Source organism: Oncorhynchus kisutch, linkage group LG3, assembly GCF_002021735.2.
Source record: "Oncorhynchus kisutch isolate 150728-3 linkage group LG3, Okis_V2, whole genome shotgun sequence".
Classification (NCBI taxonomy): Eukaryota; Metazoa; Chordata; class Actinopteri; order Salmoniformes; family Salmonidae; genus Oncorhynchus; species Oncorhynchus kisutch.
Window position 1 is genome coordinate 323098 of NC_034176.2, and position 22332 is coordinate 345429.

Consider the following 22332-nt stretch of genomic DNA (forward strand, 5'->3'; position numbering starts at 1 on the left):
ATGACCGAAGTGAAGTTGGACGCACAGGATTTACTTCAGGCACCCAACAAGGCCCTCATCTGTAAAACTGACTATCCAACCGATCCTTGATTTCGGCGATGTCATTTACAAAATAGCTTCCAAAACTCTACTCAGACTGCATCCAGTTTGCTATCACAGTGCCATCCGTTTTGTCACCAAATCCCCTTACACCACCCACCACTGCGACCTGTATGCTCTCGTCAGCTGGCGCTCGCTACATATTCGTCGCCAGACCCACTGGCTCCAGGTCATCTATAAGTCTATGCTAGGTAAAGCTCCACCTTATCTCAACTCACTGGTCACGATAACAACACCCACCCGTCACACACAGTCCAGCAGGTATATCTCACTAGTCATCCCCAAAGCCATCATCTCCTTTGGCCGCAAGTCCTTCGAGTTCTCTCATGCCAATGACTGGAATGAAATGCAAAAATCACTGAAGCTGGAGACTTATATTTCCCTTACTAACTTTAAGCATCAGCTATCTGAGCAGCTAACCGATCTCTGCAGCTGTACTTAGCCCATCTGTAAATAGCCCACCCAACAACCTACCTCATCCCTATATTGTTTTTATTTACTTTTCTGCTCTTTGGCACGGTGTTTCTACTTGCACATCATCATCTGCTCATTTATCACTCCAGTGTTTAATTGCTAAATTGTAATTACTCCGCTACTATGGTATATTTATTGCCTTACCTCCTCACTCCATTTGCACACACTGTATATAGACTTTATTTTATTTCTACTGTTTTATTGACAGTATGTTTGTTTATTCCATGTAGAACTCTGTGTTGTATGTGTCGAACTGCTTTGCTTTATCTTGGCCAGGTCGCAGTTGTAAATGAGAACTTGTTCTCAATTCGCAGGAGAAAGAGACAAAAATATCGGAGATGTAGGGCTGGGTGCCTTGTACGGATCTGATGGCGAGTGGGTAATCTGCCTTTGCCATCAGTCCTATTATCCAACGTAAAATCATTGGATAACAAAATGACAAGCTACGATCATGAATATCCTACCAACGAAACCTACCAATAAAAACTGCAATATCTTATATGGCTGAATGACGATATGGATAAAATACAGCTGGTGGGGTTTACGCTGCATCGGCAAGATAGAACAGCTGCCTCTGGTAAGACGAGGTCGCAGTCTGTATATACAGTGGGGCAAAAAAGCATTTAGTCAGCCACCAATTGTGCAAGTTCTCCCACTTAAAAAGATGAGAGAGGACTGTAATTTTCATCATAGGTACACTTCAACTATGACAGCCAAATGAGAAAAAAAAACTGAAAATCACATTGTAGGATACCTCTTGCGATGAGCAATCCCGGTACCGGGATCGTAATCATTGCCTCAAACGCATTAGCATAACGCAGTGGACATAAATACCCCTAGTAACTTTTCCTATTCATGAAAATCGCAAATGAAATGAAATAAATATATTCAAACACAAGCTTAGCCTTTTGTTAACAACACTGTCATCTTAGATTTTCAAAATATGCGTTACAGCCAACGCTAGACAAGCATTTGTGTAAGTTTATCATGGCATAATGCTATGCTAGGCTCTGCTGGCAGCAGGCAACATTTTCACAAAAATAAGAAAAGCAACCAAATTAAATAATTTACCTTTGAAGAACTTCAGATGCTTTCACTCAGGAGACTCCCGGTTAGATAGCAAATGTTCCTTTTTTCCAAAAATATTATTTTTGTAGGCGAAATAGCTCCCGTTTGTTCATCATGCTTGGCTGAGAAATCGACCGGAAAATGCTATCATTACAACGACAAACTTTTTTCAAAATTAACTCCATAATATCGACAGAAACACGGCAAACGTTGTTTAGGATCCATCCTCAAGGTGTTTTTAACATATATATTCGATAATATATCCGTTGAGGCAATTGGTTTCTCATAAGAAGCGATTGGAAAAATGGCTACCTCAGTATTTTACGCAAGATTTTCTGCGGGAGACACCATGTGACCACTTGCTAAATATGCTCCCTTACGGCTATTCTTCAATGGAAATGCGTAAAAAGACGTCACAAAGACACCTTGGGGAATACGTGGAAAACGTAAGCTCATTCGTAGCTCATTCACAACCATATAAGGAGTCATTGGCATGAGGCCGTTTCAAAAAATGCGGCACTTCCTGGTTCGTTGTTATCTGGGTTTTGCCTGTAACATCAGTTCTGTGGCACTCACAGACAATATCTTTGCAGTTTTGGAAACGTCAGAATGTCTTCTTTCCAAAGCTGTCAATCATATTCATAGTCGAGCATCTTTTCGTGACAAAATATCTGGTTTAAAACGGGAACGTTTTTCATCCACAAATGTTAATAGCGCCCCCTAATGCATAACTGAATTTATTTGCAAATTATGGTGGAAAATAAGTATTTGGTCACCTACAAACAAACAACTTTTCTGGCTCTCACAGACCTGTAACTTCTTCTTTAAGAGGGTCCTCCGTCCTCCACTCGTTACCTGTATTAATGGCACCTGTTTGAACTTGTTATCAGTATAAAAGACACCTGTCCACAACCTCAAACAGTCACACTCCAAACTCCACTATGGCCAAGACCAAAGAGCTGTCAAAGGACACCAGAAACAAAATTGTAGACGTGCACCAGGCTGGGAAGACTGAATCTGCAATAGGTAAGCAGCTTGGTTTGAAGAAATCAACTGTGGGAGCAATTATTAGGAAATGGAAGACATAGAAAACCACTGATAATCTCCCTCGATCTGGGGCTCCACGCAAGATCTCACCCCGTGGGGTCAAAATGATCACAAGAACGGTGAGCAAAAGTCACAGAACCACACGGGGGGACCTAGTGAATGACCTGCAGAGAGCTGGGACCAAAGTAACAAAGCCTACCATCAGTAACACACTACGCCACCAGGGACTCAAATCCTGCAGTGCCAGACGTGTCCCCTTGCTTAAGCCAGTACATGACATGCCCGTCTGAAGTTTGCTAGAGAGCATTTGGATGATCCAGAAGAAGATTGGGAGAATGTCATATGGTCAGATGAAACCAAAATATAACTTTTTGGTAAAAACTCAACTCGTCGTGTTTGGAGAACAAAGAATGCCGAGTTGCATCCAAAGAACACCATACCTACTGTGAAGCATGGGGGTGGAAACATCATGCTTTGTGGCTGTTTTTCTGCAAAGGGACTAGGACAACTGATCCGTGTAAAGGAAATAATGAATGGGGCCATGTATCGTGAGATTTTGAGTGAAAACCTCCTTCCATCAGCAAGGGCATTGAAGATGAAACGTGGCTGGGTCTTTCAGCATGACAATGATCCCAAACACACCGCCCGGGCAACGAAGGAGTGGCTTCGTAAGAAGCATTTCAATGTCCTGGAGTGGCCTAGCCAGTCTCCAGATCTCAACCCCATAGAAAATATTTGGACTCAGTTGAAAGTCCGTGTTGCCCAGCAACAGCCCCAAAACATAACTGCTCTAGAGATCTGCAACAAGGAATGGGCCAAAATACCAGCAACAGTTTGTGAAAACCTTGTGAAGACTTACAGAAAACGTTTGACCTCTGTCATTGCCAACAAAGGGTTTATAACAAAGTATTGCGATAAACTTTTGTTATTGACCAAATACTTATTTTCCACCATAATTTGCAAATAAATTCATTAAAAATCCTACAATGTGATTTTCAGATTTTTTTTCTCTAATTTTGTCTGTCATAGTTGAAGTGTACCTATGATGAAAATTACAGGCCTCTCTCATCTTTATAAGTGGGAGAACTTGCACAATTGGTGGCTGACTAAATACTTTTTTGCCCTACTGTATTTGTAAACAACAGCTGGTGCACGAAATCTAATATTAAAACCTGTTATGGCAGGGCGTTCCTCTAGGAACTCCCCCCCCCCCCCCCCCCCCCATTCAGCTGAAAATGTTTTCTTTACAAATATTTTACTTTCACACATTAACAAGTCCAATACAGCAAATGAAAGATAAACATCTTGTTCTACCCATCATGTCCGATTTAAAAAAAAATATTTTACAGCGAAAACACAACATATATTTATGTTAGACCACCACCAAATAAAAAAAAAACACTGCCATTTTTCCCAGCCATGGTCACAAAAGCAGAATTAGAGATACAATGAATCACTAACCTTTCATAATCTTCATCAGATGACACTCATATGACATGTTACACAATACATTTATGTTTTGTTCGATAATATGCATATTTATATCCACAAATCTCGGTTTACATTGACGCCATGTTCACTAATGCCTCCAAAATATCCGGAGTAATTACAGAGAGCTACTCCAGATAACAGAAATACTCATCATAAACTTTGATGAAAGATACATGTTCTACATATAATTAAAGATACACTGGTTCTTAATGCAACCGCTGTGTAAGATTTTTTTAAAAACGTTACGAAAAAAGCCTACCATGCAATAATCTGAGATGGCGCTCAGACGTAAATATATTTCTCTGCCATGTTGGAGTCAACAGAAATACGAAATTACATCATAAATATTCCCTTACCTTTGATGATCTTTCATCAGAATGCAGTGCAAGGAGTCCTAGTTCCACAATAAATCGTTGTTTTGTTACATAAGTCCAATACTTGTGTCCAATTAGCTGCATTTGCTAGCACTTTCAGCTCACGTGCCCAAAAGCTGACGCTGGTCCAGGAGAACTTGGACGAAAACTTCAAAAAGATATATTCCAGGTCGAATAAACTGGTCAAACTAAGTAGAGAATCAATCTTCAGGATGTTATTTTCATATATATCCAATAACGTTCCAACCGGAGCATGCGTTTTCATCTGCAGCCAAATGGAACAATGGTGATATCAACAGAAAACTGCGCAGCAGGGAAATTGCATTCTGCCAAGACAGTGACTCATTCCCCTCCCATTTGGTCAAAGTTCACACCAGAGGCTCCATTCCATGTTCTACTGAATGAGGACATCTAGTGGAAGGCGTAGGAAGTACTAACAGATCCATATCTTATTTGGAAGTGAAGAGGTGTTGACTTAAAATTAGACCCGCTTTCAGAATTTCACTTCCTGTTTGGAATATTGCCTGCCCTATGAGTTCTGTTATACTCACAGACATAATTCAAACAGTTTTAGAAACGTCAGAGTGTTTTCTATCCAATAGTAATACTAATATGCATATATTAGCAATCTAGGACAGAGTAGGATGCAGTTCATTATGGGCACGCAATTCATCCAAAGTGAAAATACTGCCCCCTATCCCCAACAAGTTGACTGACTTACCTAGTTAAATAAAGGTAAAAGAAAATGGTATACTTGGCCAATAGCCAGGGAAAATGCAGCGCGGCAAATTCAAATATAATGATATAAAAATCAAACTTTCATTAAATCACACATGTAATATACTCAATTAAAGCTACACTCGTTGTGAATCCAGCCAACATGTCAAATTTGAAAAAGGCTTTTCGGCGAAAGCATAAGAGTCTATTATCTGATGATAGCACAACAGTAAACAAAGAGTAGCATATTTCAACCCTGCAGGCGCTACACAAAACGCAGATATAAACGCAAATATAAAACATGCCTTACCTTTGACAAGCTTCTTTTGTTGGCAGTCCAATATGTCCCATAAACATAAACATTCCGTCCATATATATCCAAAATGTCCATTTATTTGGAACAAAACAGCTTCCAAATTGCACAACATCACTACAAAATATCTCAAAAGTTGCCTGTAAACTTTGCCAAAACATTTCAAACTACTTTTGTAATACAACTTTAGGTATTTTTAAACTTTAATAATCGATAAAATTGAAGACGGGTCTATCGGTTTTCAATAGAGGATGAGAGGAAACTAACGCTACTTTTCAAGTCTTGCGCAACTCTTAACAATGTTACCCATTTCCTAGATGGCCGTACTTCTTCATTGCACAAAGGAATGACCTCAACCAAATTCCAAAGACTGGTGACATTCATTGGAAGCGGTAGGAACTAAAAACAAGTGCCTAAGAAATATCGTTTCCCAATGAGAACTCACTGAACAGACAGAGACCTAAAAAAAAAAACGGTTAGTCCTCAGGGTTTTGCCTGCTACATAAGTTCTGTTATGTCACAGACATGATTCAAACAGTTTTAGAAACTTCAGAGTGTTTTCTATCCAAATCTACTAATAATATGCAAATCTTATATTCTTGGCATGAGTAGCAGGAAGTTGGAATTAGGCACGCTATTTATCCAAAAGTGAAAATGCTGCCCCCTATACCTTAAGAAGTTTTTAAACAGGTCAACATTCACAAGGCTGCGGGGCCAGATGGATTACCAGGATGTCTACTTTGAGCGTGCACTGACCAACTAGCATGTTCAACCTGACATGTTCAACCTGTCCCTGACTGAGTCAGTAATACAAACATGTTTCAAACAGACCACCATAGTCCCTGTGCCCAAGAACACTGATGTAACCTGCCTAAATGACTACTGACCTGTAGCACTCACATATGTAGCCATGAAGTGCTTTCAAAGAATGGTCATGGCTCACATCAACACCATTATCCCAGAAACCCGAGACCCACTCCAATTTGCATACCTCCCCAACAGATCCACAGATGTTGCAATCTCTATTGCACTCCACACTGCCCTTTCTCACCTGGACAAAGGGAACACCTACGTGAGAATGCTATTCATTGACTACAGCTCAGCGTTCAACACCATAGTGCCCTCAAAGCTCATTACTAACTAAGGACACTGGGACTAAATGCCTGTCTCCGCAACTGGATCCTGGACTTCCTGACAGGCCACCCCAGGTGGTAAGGGTAGGTAACAACACATCTGCCTCTCTTACTCTCAACACGGGGGCCCCTCAGTGGTGCATGCTTAGTCCCCTCCTGTACTCCCAGTTCACCTATGACTGCATGGCCAGGCACAACTCCATCATTAAATTTGCCAACGACACAACAGTGGTAGGCATGAGACAGCCTATAAGGAGGAGGTCAGAGACCTGGCCATGTGGTGCCAGGATAACAACCGCTTCTTCAACCTGATCAAGACAAAGGAGATGACTGTGGACTACAAGAAAAAGAGGTGGTGTCCGCATCACCAACAAAATATCATGGTCCAAACACACCAAGACAGTCGTGAAGAGGGCACAACAAAGCCTATTCCCCCCCAGGAAACTGAAAAGATTTGGCATGGGTCCTGAGATCCCCAAAAAGTTATACAGCTGCACCATTGAGAGCATCCTGACTGGTTGCATTACTGCCTGGTATGGCAACTGTTTGGCCTCCGACTGCAAGGCACTACAGAGGGTAGTTCGTACGGCCCAGTACATCACTGGGGCCAAGCTTCCTGCCATCCAGGACCTCTATACCAGGCGGTGCCAGAGAAAGGCCCTAAAAATTATCAAAGACTCCAGCCACCTTATTCATAGACTGTTCTCTCTGCTACCGCATGGCAAGTGGTCCTGGAGTACCAGGTCTAGGTCCAACTGCTTCTACCTCCAAGCCCTAAGACTTCTGAACAGCTAATCAAATGGCTACCCAGACTTTGCATTGTGCCCCCACCCTCTCTTTTACGCTGATGCTACTCTCTGGTGATTAGCTATGCATAGTCACTTTAACTCTACCTACATGTACAAATTTCTTCAATTACCTCAACAAACCTGTGCCCCGCACATTGACTCTGTACCGGTACTCCCTGTATAAAGCACCGATATTGTTATTTTACTGCTGCTATTTGTTATTTTGATCTTTTCCTTATCCATTTTTTACTTTTATTTAACTCTTATTGTTCTTAAAACTGAATTGTTGGTTAAGGGCTTGTATGTAAGCATTTCACTGTAAGGTCTACACCTGTTGTTTTCGGTGCATGTGGCAAATAAAATTGGATTTGACTTGAAAAAGTCCTGGGGTCTGAATACTTTCATAACTTATAACTTGTTGATGTGTGTCACTTGTCTATGTGTGTTACTTGTCTGTGTGTTCTAGTTGTCTATGTGTGTTATAACTTTTGATGTGTTATTGCTTGTTGATGTGGTATTACTTGTTGATGTGTGTTATTGTCCATGTGTGTTATTGTCCATGTGTGTTATTGTCTATGTGTGTTATTACTTGTATGTTGTTTGCTTGTCGATGTGTGTTGTTTGCTTGTCTGTGTGTGTTGTTTGCTTGTCTGTGTGTGTTGTTTGCTTGTCTGTGTGTGTTGTTTGCTTGTCTGTGTGTGTCGTTTGCTTGTCTGTGTGTGTTGTTTGCTTGTCGATGTGTGCTGTTTGCTTGTCGATGTGTGTTGTTTGGTTGTCTGTGTGTTGTTTGGTTGTCAAAAATCTAATCAAATCAAATGTTATTTGTCACATACACATGGTTAGCAGAGGTTAATGCGAGTGTAGCGAAATGCTTGTGCTTCTAGTTCCGACAATGCAGTAATAACCAACAAGTAATCTAACTAACAATTCCAAAACTACTGTCTTATACACAGTGTAAGGGGATAAAGAATATGTACATAAAGATATATGAATGAGTGATGGTACAGAGCAGCATAGGCAAGATACAGTAGATGGTATCGAGTACAGTATATACATATGAGATGAGTATGTAAACAAAGTGGCATAGTTCAAGTGGCTAGTGATACATGTATTACATAAGGATGCAGTCGATGATATAGAGTACAGTATATACGTATGCATATGAGATGAATAATGTAGGGTATGTAACATTATATAAGGTAGCATTGTTTAAAGTGGCTAGTGATATATTTACATCATTTCCCATCAATTCCCATTATTAAAGTGGCTGGAGTAGAGTCAGTGGCATTGACAGTGTGTTGGCAGTAGCCACTCAATGTTAGTGGTGGCTGTTTAACAGTCTGATGGCCTTGAGATAGAAGCTGTTTTTCAGTCTCTCGGTCCCAGCTTTGATGCACCTGTACTGACCTCGCCTTCTGGATGATAGCGGGGTGAACAGGCAGTGGCTCGGGTGGTTGATGTCCTTGATGATCTTTATGGCCTTCCTGTAACATCGGGTGGTGTAGGTGTCCTGGAGGGCAGGTAGTTTGCCCCCGGTGATGCGTTGTGCAGACCTCACTACCCTCTGGAGAGCCTTACGGTTGAGGGCGGAGCAGTTGCCATACCAGGCGGTGATACAGCCAGCCAGGATGCTCTCGATTGTGCATCTGTAGAAGTTTGTGAGTGCTTTTGGTGACAAGCCGAATTTCTTCAGCCTCCTGAGGTTGAAGAGGCGCTGCTGCGCCTTCTTCACGATGCTGTCTGTGTGAGTGGACCAATTCAGTTTGTCTGTGATGTGTATGCCGAGGAACTTAACTTGCTACCCTCCACTACTGTTCCATCGATGTGGATAGGGGGGTGTTCCCTCTGCTGTTTCCTGAAGTCCACAATCATCTCCTTAGTTTTGTTGACGTTGAGTGTGAGGTTATTTTCCTGACACCACACTCCAAGGGCCCTCACCTCCTCCCTGTAGGGCGTCTCGTCGTTGTTGGTAATCAAGCCTACCACTGTTGTGTCGTCCGCAAACTTGATGATTGAGTTGGAGGCGTGCGTGGCCACGCAGTCGTGTGTGAACAGGGAGTACAGGAGAGGGCTCAGAACGCACCCTTGTGGGGCCCCAGTGTTGAGGATCAGCGGGGAGGAGATTTTGTTGCCTACCCTCACCACCTGGGGGCGGCCCGTCAGGAAGTCCAGTACCCAGTTGCACAGGGCGGGGTCGAGACCCAGGGTCTCGAGCTTGATGACGAGCTTGGAGGGTACTATGGTGTTGAATGCCGAGCTGTAGTCGATGAACAGCATTCTCACATAGGTATTCCTCTTGTCCAGATGGGTTAGGGCAGTGTGCAGTGTGGTTGAGATTGCATTGTCTGTGGACCTATTTGGTCGGTAAGCAAATTGGAGTGGGTCTAGGATGTCAGGTAGGGTGGAGGTGATATGGTCCTTGACTAGTCTCTCAAAGCACTTCATGATGACGGAAGTGAGTGCTACGGGGCGGTAGTCGTTTAGCTCAGTTACCTTAGCTTTCTTGGGAACAGGAACAATGGTGGCCCTCTTGAAGCATGTGGGAACAGCAGACTGGTATAGGGATTGATTAAATATGTCCGTAAACACACCGGCCAGCTGGTCTGCGCATGCTCTGAGGGCGCGGCTGGGGATGCCGTCTGGGCCTGCAGCCTTGCGAGGGTTAACACGTTTAAATGTCTTACTCACCTCGGCTGCAGTGAAGGAGAGACCGCATGTTTTCGTTGCAGGCCGTGTCAGTGGCACTGTATTGTCCTCAAAGCGGGCAAAAAAGTTATTTAGTCTGCCTGGGAGCAAGACATCCTGGTCCGTGACTGGGCTGGATTTCTTCCTGTAGTCCGTGATTGACTGTAGACCCTGCCACATGCCTCTTGTGTCTGAGCCGTTGAATTGAGATTCTACTTTGTCTCTGTACTGACGCTTAGCTTGTTTGATAGCATTGCGGAGGGAATAGCTGCACTGTTTGTATTCGGTCATGTTACCAGACACCTTGCCCTGATTAAAAGCAGTGGTTCGCGCTTTCAGTTTCACGCGAATGCTGCCATCAATCCACGGTTTCTGGTTAGGGAATGTTTTAATCGTTGCTATGGGAACGACATCTTCAACGCACGTTCTAATGAACTCGCACACCGAATCAGCGTATTCGTCAATATTGTTATCTGACGCAATACGAAACATATCCCAGTCCACGTGATGGAAGCAGTCTTGGAGTGTGGAGTCAGCTTGGTCGGACCAGCGTTGGACAGACCTCAGCGTGGGAGCCTCTTGTTTTAGTTTCTGTCTGTAGGCAGGGATCAACAAAATGGAGTCGTGGTCAGCTTTTCCGAAAGGGGGGCGGGGCAGGGCCTTATATGCGTCGCGGAAGTTAGAGTAACAATGATCCAAGGTCTTTGCACCCCTGGTTGCGCAATCGATATGCTGAGAAAATTTAGGGAGTCTTGTTTTCAGATTAGCCTTGTTAAAATCCCCAGCTACAATGAATGCAGCCTCCGGATAAATGGTTTCCAGTTTGCAAAGAGTTAAATAAAGTTTGTTCAGAGCCATCGATGTGTCTGCTTGGGGGGGATATATACGGCTGTGATTATAATCGAAGAGAATTTTCTTGGTAGATAATGCGGTCTACATTTGATTGTGAGGAATTCTAAATCAGGTGAACAGAAGGATTTGAGTTCCTGTATGTTTCTTTCATCACACCATGTCTCGTTAGCCATAAGGCATACGCCCCCGCCCCTCTTCTTACCAGAAAGATGTTTGTTTCTGTCGGCGCGATGCGTGGAGAAACCCGTTGGCTGCACCGCCTCGGATAGCGTCTCTCCAGTGAGCCATGTTTCTGTGAAGCAAAGAACTTTACAGTCTCTGATGTCCCTCTGGAATGCTACCCTTGCTCGGATTTCATCAACCTTGTTGTCAAGGGACTGGACATTGGCAAGAAGAATGCTAGGGAGTGGTGCACGGTGTGCCCGTCTCCGTAGTCTGACCAGAAGACAGCCTCGTTTCCATCTTTTTCGGAGTCGTTTTTTTGGGTCGCTGCATGGGTTCCACTCCGTTGTCCTTTTTGTAAGGCAGAACACAGGATCCGCGTCGCGAAATTCATATTCTTGGTCGTACTGATGGTGAGTTGACGCTGATCTTATATTCAGTAGTTCTTCTCGACTGTATGTAATGAAACCTAAGATGACCTGGGGTACTAATGTAAGAAATAACACGTAAAAAAAAAAAACTGCATAGTTTCCTAGGAACGCGAAGCGAGGTGGCCATCTCTGTCGGCGCCGGAAGTGTGTTTGTTTGGTTGTCTGTGTGTTGTTTGCTTGTCGTTGTCTGTGTGTGTTGTTTGCTTGTCTGTGTGTGTTGTTTGCTTGTCTGTGTGTGTTATTTGCTTGTCGTTGTCTGTGTGTGTTGTTTGCTTGTCTGTGTGTGTTGTTTGCTTGTCTGTGTGTGTTGTTTGCTTGTCTGTGTGTGTTGTATGCTTGTCTGTGTGTGTTGTTTGCTTGTCTGTGTGTGTTGTTTGCTTGTCGGTGTGTGTTGTTTGCTTGTCGGTGTGTGTTGTTTGCTTGACGGTGTGTGTTGTTTGCTTGTCTATGTGTGTTTTTGTAAGCCCTGCTCTCTGTTCCTCCCCCTCCAGCCAACGAGCCCCAACCGTGGCTGGTTTGTTCCCCCGTTTGGAGGCAATCCTTGGTGGGTGTACGTGGTGTCAGCGGTGCCTGCCCTGCTGGTCACCATCCTACTCTTCATGGACCAGCAGATCACCGCTGTCATCGTCAACAGGAAGGAGCACATGCTGAAGGTTGGACAGGGCAGGATCTCAATAGTCTGAAGATAGGACAGGGCAGGATCTCAATAGTCTGAAGATAGGACAGGGCAGGATCTCAATAGTCTGAAGATAGGACAGGGCAGGGTCTCAATAGTCTGAAGGTAGGACAGTGCAGGATCTCAATAGTCTTAAGGTTTTATAGGGCAGGATCTCAATAGTCTGAAGGTAGGACAGGACAGGGTCTCAATAGTCTGAAGGTAGGACAGGGCAGGATCTCAATAGTCTGAAGGTTTTATAGGGCAGGATCTCAATAGTCTGAAGGTAGGACAGGGTCTCAATAGTCTGAAGGTAGGACAGGGCAGGGTCTCAATAGTCTGAAGGTAGGACAGGGCAGGGTCTCAATAGTCTGAACGTTTTATAGGGCAGGTTCTCAATAGTCTGAAGGTTTTATAGGGCAGGGTCTCAATAGTCTGAAGGTAGGACAGGGCAGGATCTCAATAGTCTGAAGGTTTTAAAGGACAGGGTCTCAATAGTCTGAAGGTAGGACAGGGCAGGATCTCAATAGTCTGAAGGTTTTATAGGGCAGGTGTCCCGCCCTGGTCTTAGTATTTTGTGTTTTATTTATTTATTTGGTCAGGCCAGGGTGTGACATGGGTTTATTTTGTGGTGTGTTTTTGTATTGGGGTTTTAGTAGGTATTGGGATTGTGGCTGAGTAGGGTTGTCTAGGAGAGTCTATGGCTGCCTGAGGCGGTTCTCAATCAGAGTCAGGTGATTATTCGTTGTCTCTGATTGGGAACCATATTTAGGTAGCCCGGGTTTCACTGTGTGTTTGTGGGTGATTGTTCCTGTCTTTGTGTTAGTTGTCACCAGATAGGCTGTATAGGTTTTCACGTTCCGTTTGTTGTTTTTGTATTGTCGTTTTTATTCGTCATTAAACATGTATCGTATTAACCACGCCGCATTATGGTCCAACTCTCTTTCGACGGAGGAAAACCGTAACAGCAGGATCTCAATAGTCTGAAGGTAGGACAGGGCAGGATCTCAATAGTCTGAATGTTTTATAGGGCAGGATCTCAATAGTCTGAAGGTAGGACAGGGCAGGATCTCAATAGTCTGAAGGTAGGACAGGGTCTCAATAGTCTGAAGGTAGGACAGGACAGGGTCTCAATAGTCTGAAGATTTTATAGGGCAGGGTCTCAATAGTCTGAAGGTAGGACAGGGCAGGGTCTCAATAGTCTGAAGGTTTTATAGGGCAGGATCTCAATAGTCTGAAGGTTTTATAGGGCAGGGTCTCAATAGTCTGAAGGTTTTATAGGGCAGGATCTCAATAGTCTGAAGGGAGGACAGGGCAGGATCTCAATAGTTTGAAGGTTTTATAGGGCAGGGTCTCAATAGTCTGAAGGTTTTATAGGGCAGGGTCTCAATAGTCTGAAGGTAGGACAGGGCAGGGTCTCAATAGTCTGAAGGTTTTATAGGGCAGGATCTCAATAGTCTGAAGGTTTTATAGGGCAGGATCTCAATAGTCTGAAGGTTTTATAGGGCAGGATCTCAATAGTCTGAAGGTAGGACAGGGCAGGGTCTCAATAGTCTGATGGTTTTATAGGGCAGGGTCTCAATAGTCTGAAGGTAGGACATCCCAGGGTCTCCGTGTGTGTGTGTTTTAACGTCTGCTGTCCTCTTAACAGAAAGGCGCAGGCTACCACCTGGACCTGTTCTGGGTTGCAGTTCTGATGATTGTATGTTCCTTCATGGGGTTGCCATGGTACGTGGCGGCGACGGTCATCTCAATCGCTCACATAGACAGTCTGAAGATGGAGACAGAGACATCCGCCCCTGGAGAAATGCCCAAGTTCTTGGGAGTGAGGTGAGCATGATGACAAAATTTGATTTGTCACATGAGTCGTATACAACAGGTGTAGACTAGTACTGTGTCGATGTGCAAGGGTACTAGGTAATTGAGGTAGATATGTACATACAGGTAGGTGTAAATCGACTAGACAACAGGACAGATAATAAACGGTAACAGCAGTGTTAATTTAAATAGTTAGTGCATAAAGTGTCAATGCTGATATTCCAGGTAGCTATTGGTTAACTATTTATCAGTCTTGGGGGTAGAAGCTGTTCAGCGTCCTGTTGGTTTCAGACTTAGTGCATCTGTACCGCTTGGTGTGCGGTAGCAGAAAGAACAGTATATAGGTCATGGATGGCAGGAAACGTATGCATCATCCTCTGTAGTACTTTACGGTCGGATGCCTAGCAGTTGCCATACCAAGCAATGATGCAACTGGTCAAGATGCTCTGAATGGTGCAGCTTTAAATGCCAAATCTTTTCATCCTCCTGAGGGGGAAGGGGCATTGTCATGCTCTCTTCATGACTGTGTTGGTGTGTTTGGACTATGATAATTCTTTAGTTATGTGGACACAGAGGAACTTGAAGCTCTCAACCTGCACCACTACAGCCCACCGATGTGGATTGGGGCGTGCTTGACCCTCCTTTTCCTGAAGTCCATGATCAACTCCTTTAGCTTGCTGAAATTGAAGGAGAGCTTGTTGTCCTGGCACCACACTGCCAGGTCTCTGACCTCCTCCCTGTAGGCTGTCTCATGGTCACCGGTGATGCCTACCACTGCCGTGTCTTCTGCAAACTTAATGATGGTGTTGGAGTCGTGCGCTGCCAAGCAATCGTGGGTGAACAGGGAATACAGGAGGGGACTAAGCAGGGGTGGGGGGCCCATGTGGAGGTTCAATGTGGAGGATATGTTACCTACCCTCACCACCTGGGGCCGGCCCACCAAGAAGTCTAGGATCCAGTTACAGAGGTAGGTGTTTAATCCCAGGGTCCTTAGCTTAGAGATGAGCTTGGAGGGCACTTGGAGGGCACTAAATGCTGAGCTGTAGTCAATGAACAGTGTTCTCACACAGATTGTCCTTTTGTCCAGGTGGGTGACGGCAATGTGGAGGGCAGTAGAGTTTGCATCATCTGTGGATCTCTAGGGGTGGTATGGGCAGTTGTTCTAGGGTGTCTGGGACAATGATGTTGATGTGAGCCATGACCAGCGTTTCAATGCATTTCATGTCTACAGATGTGAGTGCTACAGGCGGTAGTCATTAAGACAGGTTACCTTGGTCTTCTTGGGCACAGGGACTATGGTGGTATGCTTGATTTGCCAAATGGAGGGCGAGGGAGAGGTTTGTATGCGTCTCTGTCTGTGGAAAGGTGGTCTAGAGGTTTTTTCCCTATTAGTTACACAGGTTACATGCAGGTAGAAATGAGGTAAAATGGATTGCAGTTGTCCTGCATTAAGGCTGCCTCTGGGTGAGCGTTTTCTTGTTTCCTTATGGCCCTAAGACCGTTGAGTGCGGTCTTAATGCCGGCATAGGTTTTTTTGGTGGTAAATCGACAGCTACGAAAAATATAGATGAAATCTCTATTGGTTACTGTGTGTTTGTGTGTATAACCAAAGCTATGTGTATGTTTTCCCTAGGGAGCAGAGAGTCACTGGTGTGTGTGTATTCATTCTGACGGGGCTGTCTGTCTTTATGTCTCCCATCCTCAAGGTATGTACCTACCTACTGTATACTGAAGACTGTAGGCTGTACTGTAGACTACTGTAGACTGTGGGCTATACTGTAGACAACTGTATACTATAGATTGTAGGCTGTACTGTAGACTACTGTATACTGTAGACTGCGGGCTATACTGTAGACGACTCTATACTGTAGACTGTAGGCTGTGCTGTAGACTACTGTAGACTGTAGACTGCGGGCTGTACTGTAGACTACTGTATACTGTAGACTGCGGGCTGTGCTGTAGACTACTGTAGACTGTAGGCTGTACTGTAGACTACTGTAGACTGTATACTGAAGACTATAGACTTTAGTCTGTACTGTAGGCTGTACTGTAGATTACTGTAGACTGTAGTCCACTGTAGACTGTAGGCTGTGCTGTAGACTGTAGACTGAATTATGCACTGTAGAATACTGTAGACTGTGGACTGTGCTGTAGACTAATGTAGACTGTAGACTGTGTTCTGTACTGTAGACTAATGTCGTGTCTTTGGCTATGCCGGATCAAGTGATATGACATGCTATTCTATCAAATAATTTCTCCGTAATTAATATTACCTGATTGAGCTAATCATGTAAATGTAATTAGCTAGAATATTTATGGAGCTGTTAGCTTCCAAATAAACTCTTAAAGACCTAGTAATATTTTACATCAATAGCAGTCAATATTAATCGTCATCTTAACTCAGTCTCATCTGAAAGTTGCAAATTCTTGGTTATCTGCACGAACCCTGGCTAACAAGTTGAATAAGCAATAGTTAGGTATTTATTTACTAAATACCTAACTAATCACACAGAATTACACATACACATAATTCAATCATAACTTGATTACAAATTACGTCATAAAGGAAAACGTCCCTAGCGGGCGGAACAGATATGACAGCTGGTTACACAAAAGAAAAGGGTCTGGGTTTGAGTGAAAGAGCGGGAAGACTGAGGAACAAAGAGCGAAGCTGTGCTTTTGTAAATACAGAATCTTGTGCATTCTAAATTACCGCCCATTTGGAAAAGTAAAATGTAATAAATATTTACTCTGAGCTGCGCTTCGGTAGGTTGGTGGTAGATGGAATGCCGTGTTGCCCAACCGAGTCCTTTGTCCTTTGAAGAATGTCTCTGGTGGTCAACTGCATACGTTGTAGTAACGTCGTTGTGTGATAGACGGGATACTCTGTCTGTTCCTCCCTATCCCTCATTTGCATCTGCTGTTGCTTACTCAACGGCTAGGAGGTATCACTTCGATAGTGAATAAGAGTTCAAAGTTCATACATTCGCAACCAAAGCTCATGCTGATGTTGGCTTCGTTCTATAGTTATTATCTGAACTATTCTGACATCGGACCGTCGTCCTCACATCTTCGGAACAGGAGGTTATATTGTCGTCAGGGCTTTATATAGGAAGGGAGAGGAGGGAGTGTTTGAAAAGCTCAATCAGTGGAAAGTGTTTGAAAAGCTCAATCACTGATTGAGCAGAGCCCTATCTTATGAAAACCCAAATCTCACATTTTAGAAGCTAAAATCACATTCATCCCATCACGAATAATTTCATATTCAAACATTTAAATTGAACAACAATTCCATGTGAATCCGATAACTCTGATGTGTAGACTTTCCACTGTAGAGTTTATGTCATCTTATCATTGATGAGAATGTCTCAGATGACAACCGAACTGACATCATATTCATTAAGTACCACCGCATATGTTCAATTGGTAGGATTATGAGAATATAGGTCATTTCCCCCCACCTTCTGATGTTCCCAGAATCTCTATGTTAACCAAAGGGTTTGCAAATGTAACATCAGTAGGGTAGAGAGAGGAAAAAGGGGGAAAGGGGTATTTATGACTGTCATAAACCTATCCCCCATGCCAACGTCATGACACTAGTGTAGACTAGGCTGTACTGTAGACTGTAGAATGTACTTTTGACTACTGTATACCATAGGCTGTAGACTGCAGACTACTGTAGACTGTGGGATGTACTGTAGACTACTGCGGACCATAGACTGTAGACTGTAGGCTGTATTGTAAACTACTGTAGACTTAACTGTACTGTAGACTACTGTAGGCTGTAGGCTGTGCTGTATACTACTGTAGACTTTAGGATGTACTGTAGACAACTGTAGACTGTATCCTCTATTGTAGACTGTAGGCTGTACTGTAGTCGACTGTAGACTGTAGGCTCTATGTCGTCAAGGCTTTATATATAGGATATGTTCTGTATTGCGTCAGACGACAACATTGACGAATACGCTGATTCGGTGTGCGAGTTCATTAGAACGTGCGTTGAAGATGTCATTCCCATAGCAACGATTAAAACATTCCCAAACCAGAAACCGTGGATTGATGGCAGCATTCGCGTGAAACTTAAAGCGCGAACCACTGCTTTTAATCAGGGCAAGGTGACTGGAAACATGACCGAATACAAACAGTGTAACTATTCCCTCCGCAAGGCAATCAAACAAGCGTCAGTATAGAGACAAAGTAGAATCTCAATTCAACGGCTCAGACACAAGAGGTATGTGGCAGAGTCTAGAGTCAATCACGGATTACAAAAAGAAAACCAGCACTGTCACGGACCAGGATGTCTTGCTCCCAGGCAGACTAAATAACTTTTTTGCCCGCTTTGAGGACAATACAGTGCCACTGACACTGCCCGCAACTAAAACATGCGGACTCTCCTTCACTGCAGCCGACGTGAGGAAAACATTTAAACGTGTCAACCCTCGCAAGGCTGCAGGCCCAGACGGTATCCCCAGCCGCGCCCTCAGAGCATGCGCAGACCAGCTGGCTAGTGTGTATACGGACATATTCAATCAATCCCTATCCCAGTCTGTTGTTCCCACATGCTTCAAGAGGGCCACCATTGTTCCTGTTCCCAAGAAAGCTAAGGTAACTGAGCTAAACGACTACCGCCCCGTAGCACTCACTTCCGTCATCATGAAGTGCTTTGAGAGACTAGTCAAGGACCATATCACATCCACCCTACCTGACACCCTAGACCCACTCCAATTTGCTTACCGCCCAAATAGGTCCACAGACGATGCAATCTCAACCATACTGCCCTAACCCATCTGGACAAGAGGAATACCTATGTGAGAATGCTGTTCATCGACTACAGCTCTGCATTTAACACCATAGTGCCCTCCAAGCTCGTCATCAAGCTCGAGACCCTGGGTCTCGACCCCGCCCTGTGCAACTGGGTACTGGACTTCCTGACGGGCCGCCCCCAGGTGGTGAGGGTAGGCAACAACATCTCCACCCCGCTGATCCTCAACACTGGGGCCCCACAAGGGTGCGTTCTGAGCCCTCTCCTGTACTCCCTGTTCACCCACGACTGCGTGGCCACGTACGCCTCCAACTCAATCATCAAGTTTGCGGACAACACAACAATGGTAGGCTTGATTACCAACAACGACGAGACGGCCCACAGGGAGGAGGTGAGGGCCCTCGGAGTGTGGTGTCAGGAAAATAACCTCACACTCAACGTCAACAAAACTAAGGAGATGTGGACTTCAGGAAACAGCAGAGGGAACACCCCCCTATCCACATCGATGGAACAGTAGTGGAGAGGGTAGTAAGTTTTAAGTTCCTCGGCGTACACATCACAGACAAACTGAATTGGTCTACCCACACAGACAGCATCGTGAAGAAGGCGCAGCAGCGCCTCTTCAACCTCAGGAGGCTGAAGAAATGTGGCTTGTCACCAAAAGCACTCACAAACTTCTACAGATGCACAATCGAGAGCATCCTGTCGGGCTGTATCACCGCCTGGTACGGCAACTGCTCCGCCCACAACCGTAAGGCTCTCCAGAGGGTAGTGAGGTCTGCACAACGCATCACCGGGGGCAAACTACCTGCCCTCCAGGACACCTACACCACCCGATGTCACAGGAAGGCCATAAAGATCATCAAGGACAGCAATCACCCGAGCCACTGCCTGTTCACCCCGCTATCATCCAGAAGGTGAGGTCAGTACAGGTGCATCAAAGCTGGGACCGAGAGACTGAAAAACAGCTTCTATCTCAAGGCCATCAGACTGTTAAACAGCCACCACTAACATTGAATGGCTGCTGCCAACACACTGACTCAACTCCAGCCACTTTAATAATGGGAATTGATGTAAAATATATCACTAGCCACTTTAAACAATGCTACCTATTATAATGTTTACATACCCTACATTATTCATCTCATATGTATACGTATATGCTGTACTCTATATCATCTACTACATCCTTATGTAATACATGTATCACTAGCCACTTTAACTATGCCACTTTGTTTACATACTCATCTCATATGTATATACTGCACTCAATACCATCTACTGTATCTTGCCTATGCCGCTCTGTACCATCACTCATTCATATATCTGTACATATTCTTTATCCCCTTACACTTGTGTCTATAAGGTAGTAGTTTTGGAATTGTTAGCTAGATTACTTGTTGGTTATTACTGCATTGTCGGAACTAGAAGCACAAGCATTTCGTAGACTGTTTTTTGTAGACTGTCGACTGTAGGCTGTACTGTAGATGACTGTAGAATGTAGTTTAGACTACTGTAGACTGTAGGCTGTACTGTAGACTACTGTAGGCTGTACTGTAGACTGTGGGCTATGGGCTGTACTGTAGACTATTGTAGACTGTAGACTGTGGTCTATACTGTAGACTACTGTAGGCTGTACTGTAGACTGTGGGCTATGGGCTGTACTGTAGACTATTGTAGACTGTAGGATGTACTGTAGACTACGTTAGAACATAGACTGTAGGCTGTACAATAGACTACTGTAGACTGTAGGCTTTATTATAGACTGTAGACTGTATGCTGTACTGTAGACTGATGTAGACTGTAGATTGTACTTTAGACTACTGTATACCACAGGCTGTAGACTGTAGGCTGTACTGTAGACTACTAAAAGCTGTACTGTAGACTGTGGGCTGTATTGTATTGCGGACTACTGTAGACTGTAGGCTTTATTGTAGACTGTAGGCTGTACTGTAGACTGTGGGCTGTACTGCAGACTACTGTAGACTGTAGGCTTTATTGTAGACTGTAGGCTGTACTGTAGACTGTGGGCTGTACTGCAGACTACTGTAGACTGTAGGCTTTATTGTAGACTGTAGGCTGTACTGTAGACTGTGGGCTGTACTGCAGACTACTGTAGACTGTAGGCTTTATTGTAGACTGTAGGCTGTACTGTAGACTGTGGGCTGTACTGCAGACTACTGTAGACTGTAGGCTTTATTGTAGACTGTAGGCTGTACTGTAGACTGTGGGCTGTACTGCAGACTACTATAGACTGTAGGCTTTATTGTAGACTGTAGGCTGCACTGTAGACTGTGGGCTGTACTGCAGACTACTGTAGACTCTAGACTGTGGGCTGTAATATAAACTACTTTAGATTGTGTGCTGTACTGTAGACTACTGTGGGCTGTACTGTAGATTGTGTGCTGTACTGTAGACTACTGTGGGCTGTACTGTAGACTGTAGAATGTATACTGTACTGTAGACTACTGTGGGCTGTACTGTAGATTGTGTGCTGTACTGTAGACTACTGTGGGCTGTACTGTAGACTGTAGAATGTATACTGTAGTGTAGACTACTGTGGGCTGTACTGTAGACTGTAGAATGTATACTGTACTGTAGACTACTGTGGGCTGTACTGTAGACTGTAGAATGTATACTGTACTGTAGACTACTGTGGGCTGTACTGTAGACTGTAGAATGTATACTGTACTGTAGACTACTTTGGACCATAGAATGTTGACTGTAAACTGTAGTCTGTACTGTAGACCACATTAGACTGTAGGCTGTACTGTAGACTACTGCAGTCTGTACTATAGATTACTGTAGACTGTAGGCCGTACTGTAGACTACTGTGGACCATAGACTGTAGACTGTAGTCTGTACTGTAGACAACTATAGACTGTAGTCTGTGCTGTAGACTACTGTAGACCATAGGCTGTGGACTGTAGGCTGTACTGTAGACTACTGTGGACTGTAGGCTGTACAGTAGACTGCTGTAGAATGTGGGCTATACTGTAGACTACTGTAGACTGTGGGCTGTACTGTAGACTATTGTAGAGTGTAGGCGGTACTGTAGACTATTGTAGAGTGTAGGCGGTACTGTAGACTATTGTAGAGTGTAGGCTGTACTGTAGACTATTGTAGAGTGTAGGCTGTACTGTAGACTATTGCAGAGTGTAGGCGGTACTGTAGACTATTGTAGAGTGTAGGCTGTACTGTAGACTATTGCAGAGTGTAGGCGGTACTGTAGACTATTGTAGAGTGTAGGCTGTACTGTAGACTATTGCAGAGTGTAGGCTGTACTGTAGACTATTGTAGAGTGTAGGCTGTACTGTAGACTATTGCAGAGTGTGGGCTGTACTGTAGACTATTGTAGAGTGTAGGCTGTACTGTAGACTATTGTAGAGTGTAGGCTGTACTGTAGACTATTGTAGAGTGTAGGCTGTACTGTAGACAACTTTGGACCATAGGCTGTAGACTG

The 22332-nt window shown here is 44.1% G+C and overlaps 1 protein-coding gene across 5 annotated transcripts in view; it reads left to right on the plus strand.

Annotated features, from left to right (window-relative positions):
* The window catches only part of slc4a4a (solute carrier family 4 member 4a), a 355296-nt gene that overhangs the window by 271363 nt on the left and 61601 nt on the right, over positions 1-22332 (plus strand). For all 5 annotated transcript variants that reach the window (XM_031816387.1, XM_031816383.1, XM_031816385.1 and 2 more), the window contains 3 exons: positions 12126-12287; positions 13941-14119; positions 15741-15813. In XM_031816387.1, coding sequence (XP_031672247.1) covers positions 12126-12287; positions 13941-14119; positions 15741-15813 — 414 coding nt within the window. The remainder of the gene's footprint in view (positions 1-12125; positions 12288-13940; positions 14120-15740; positions 15814-22332) is intronic.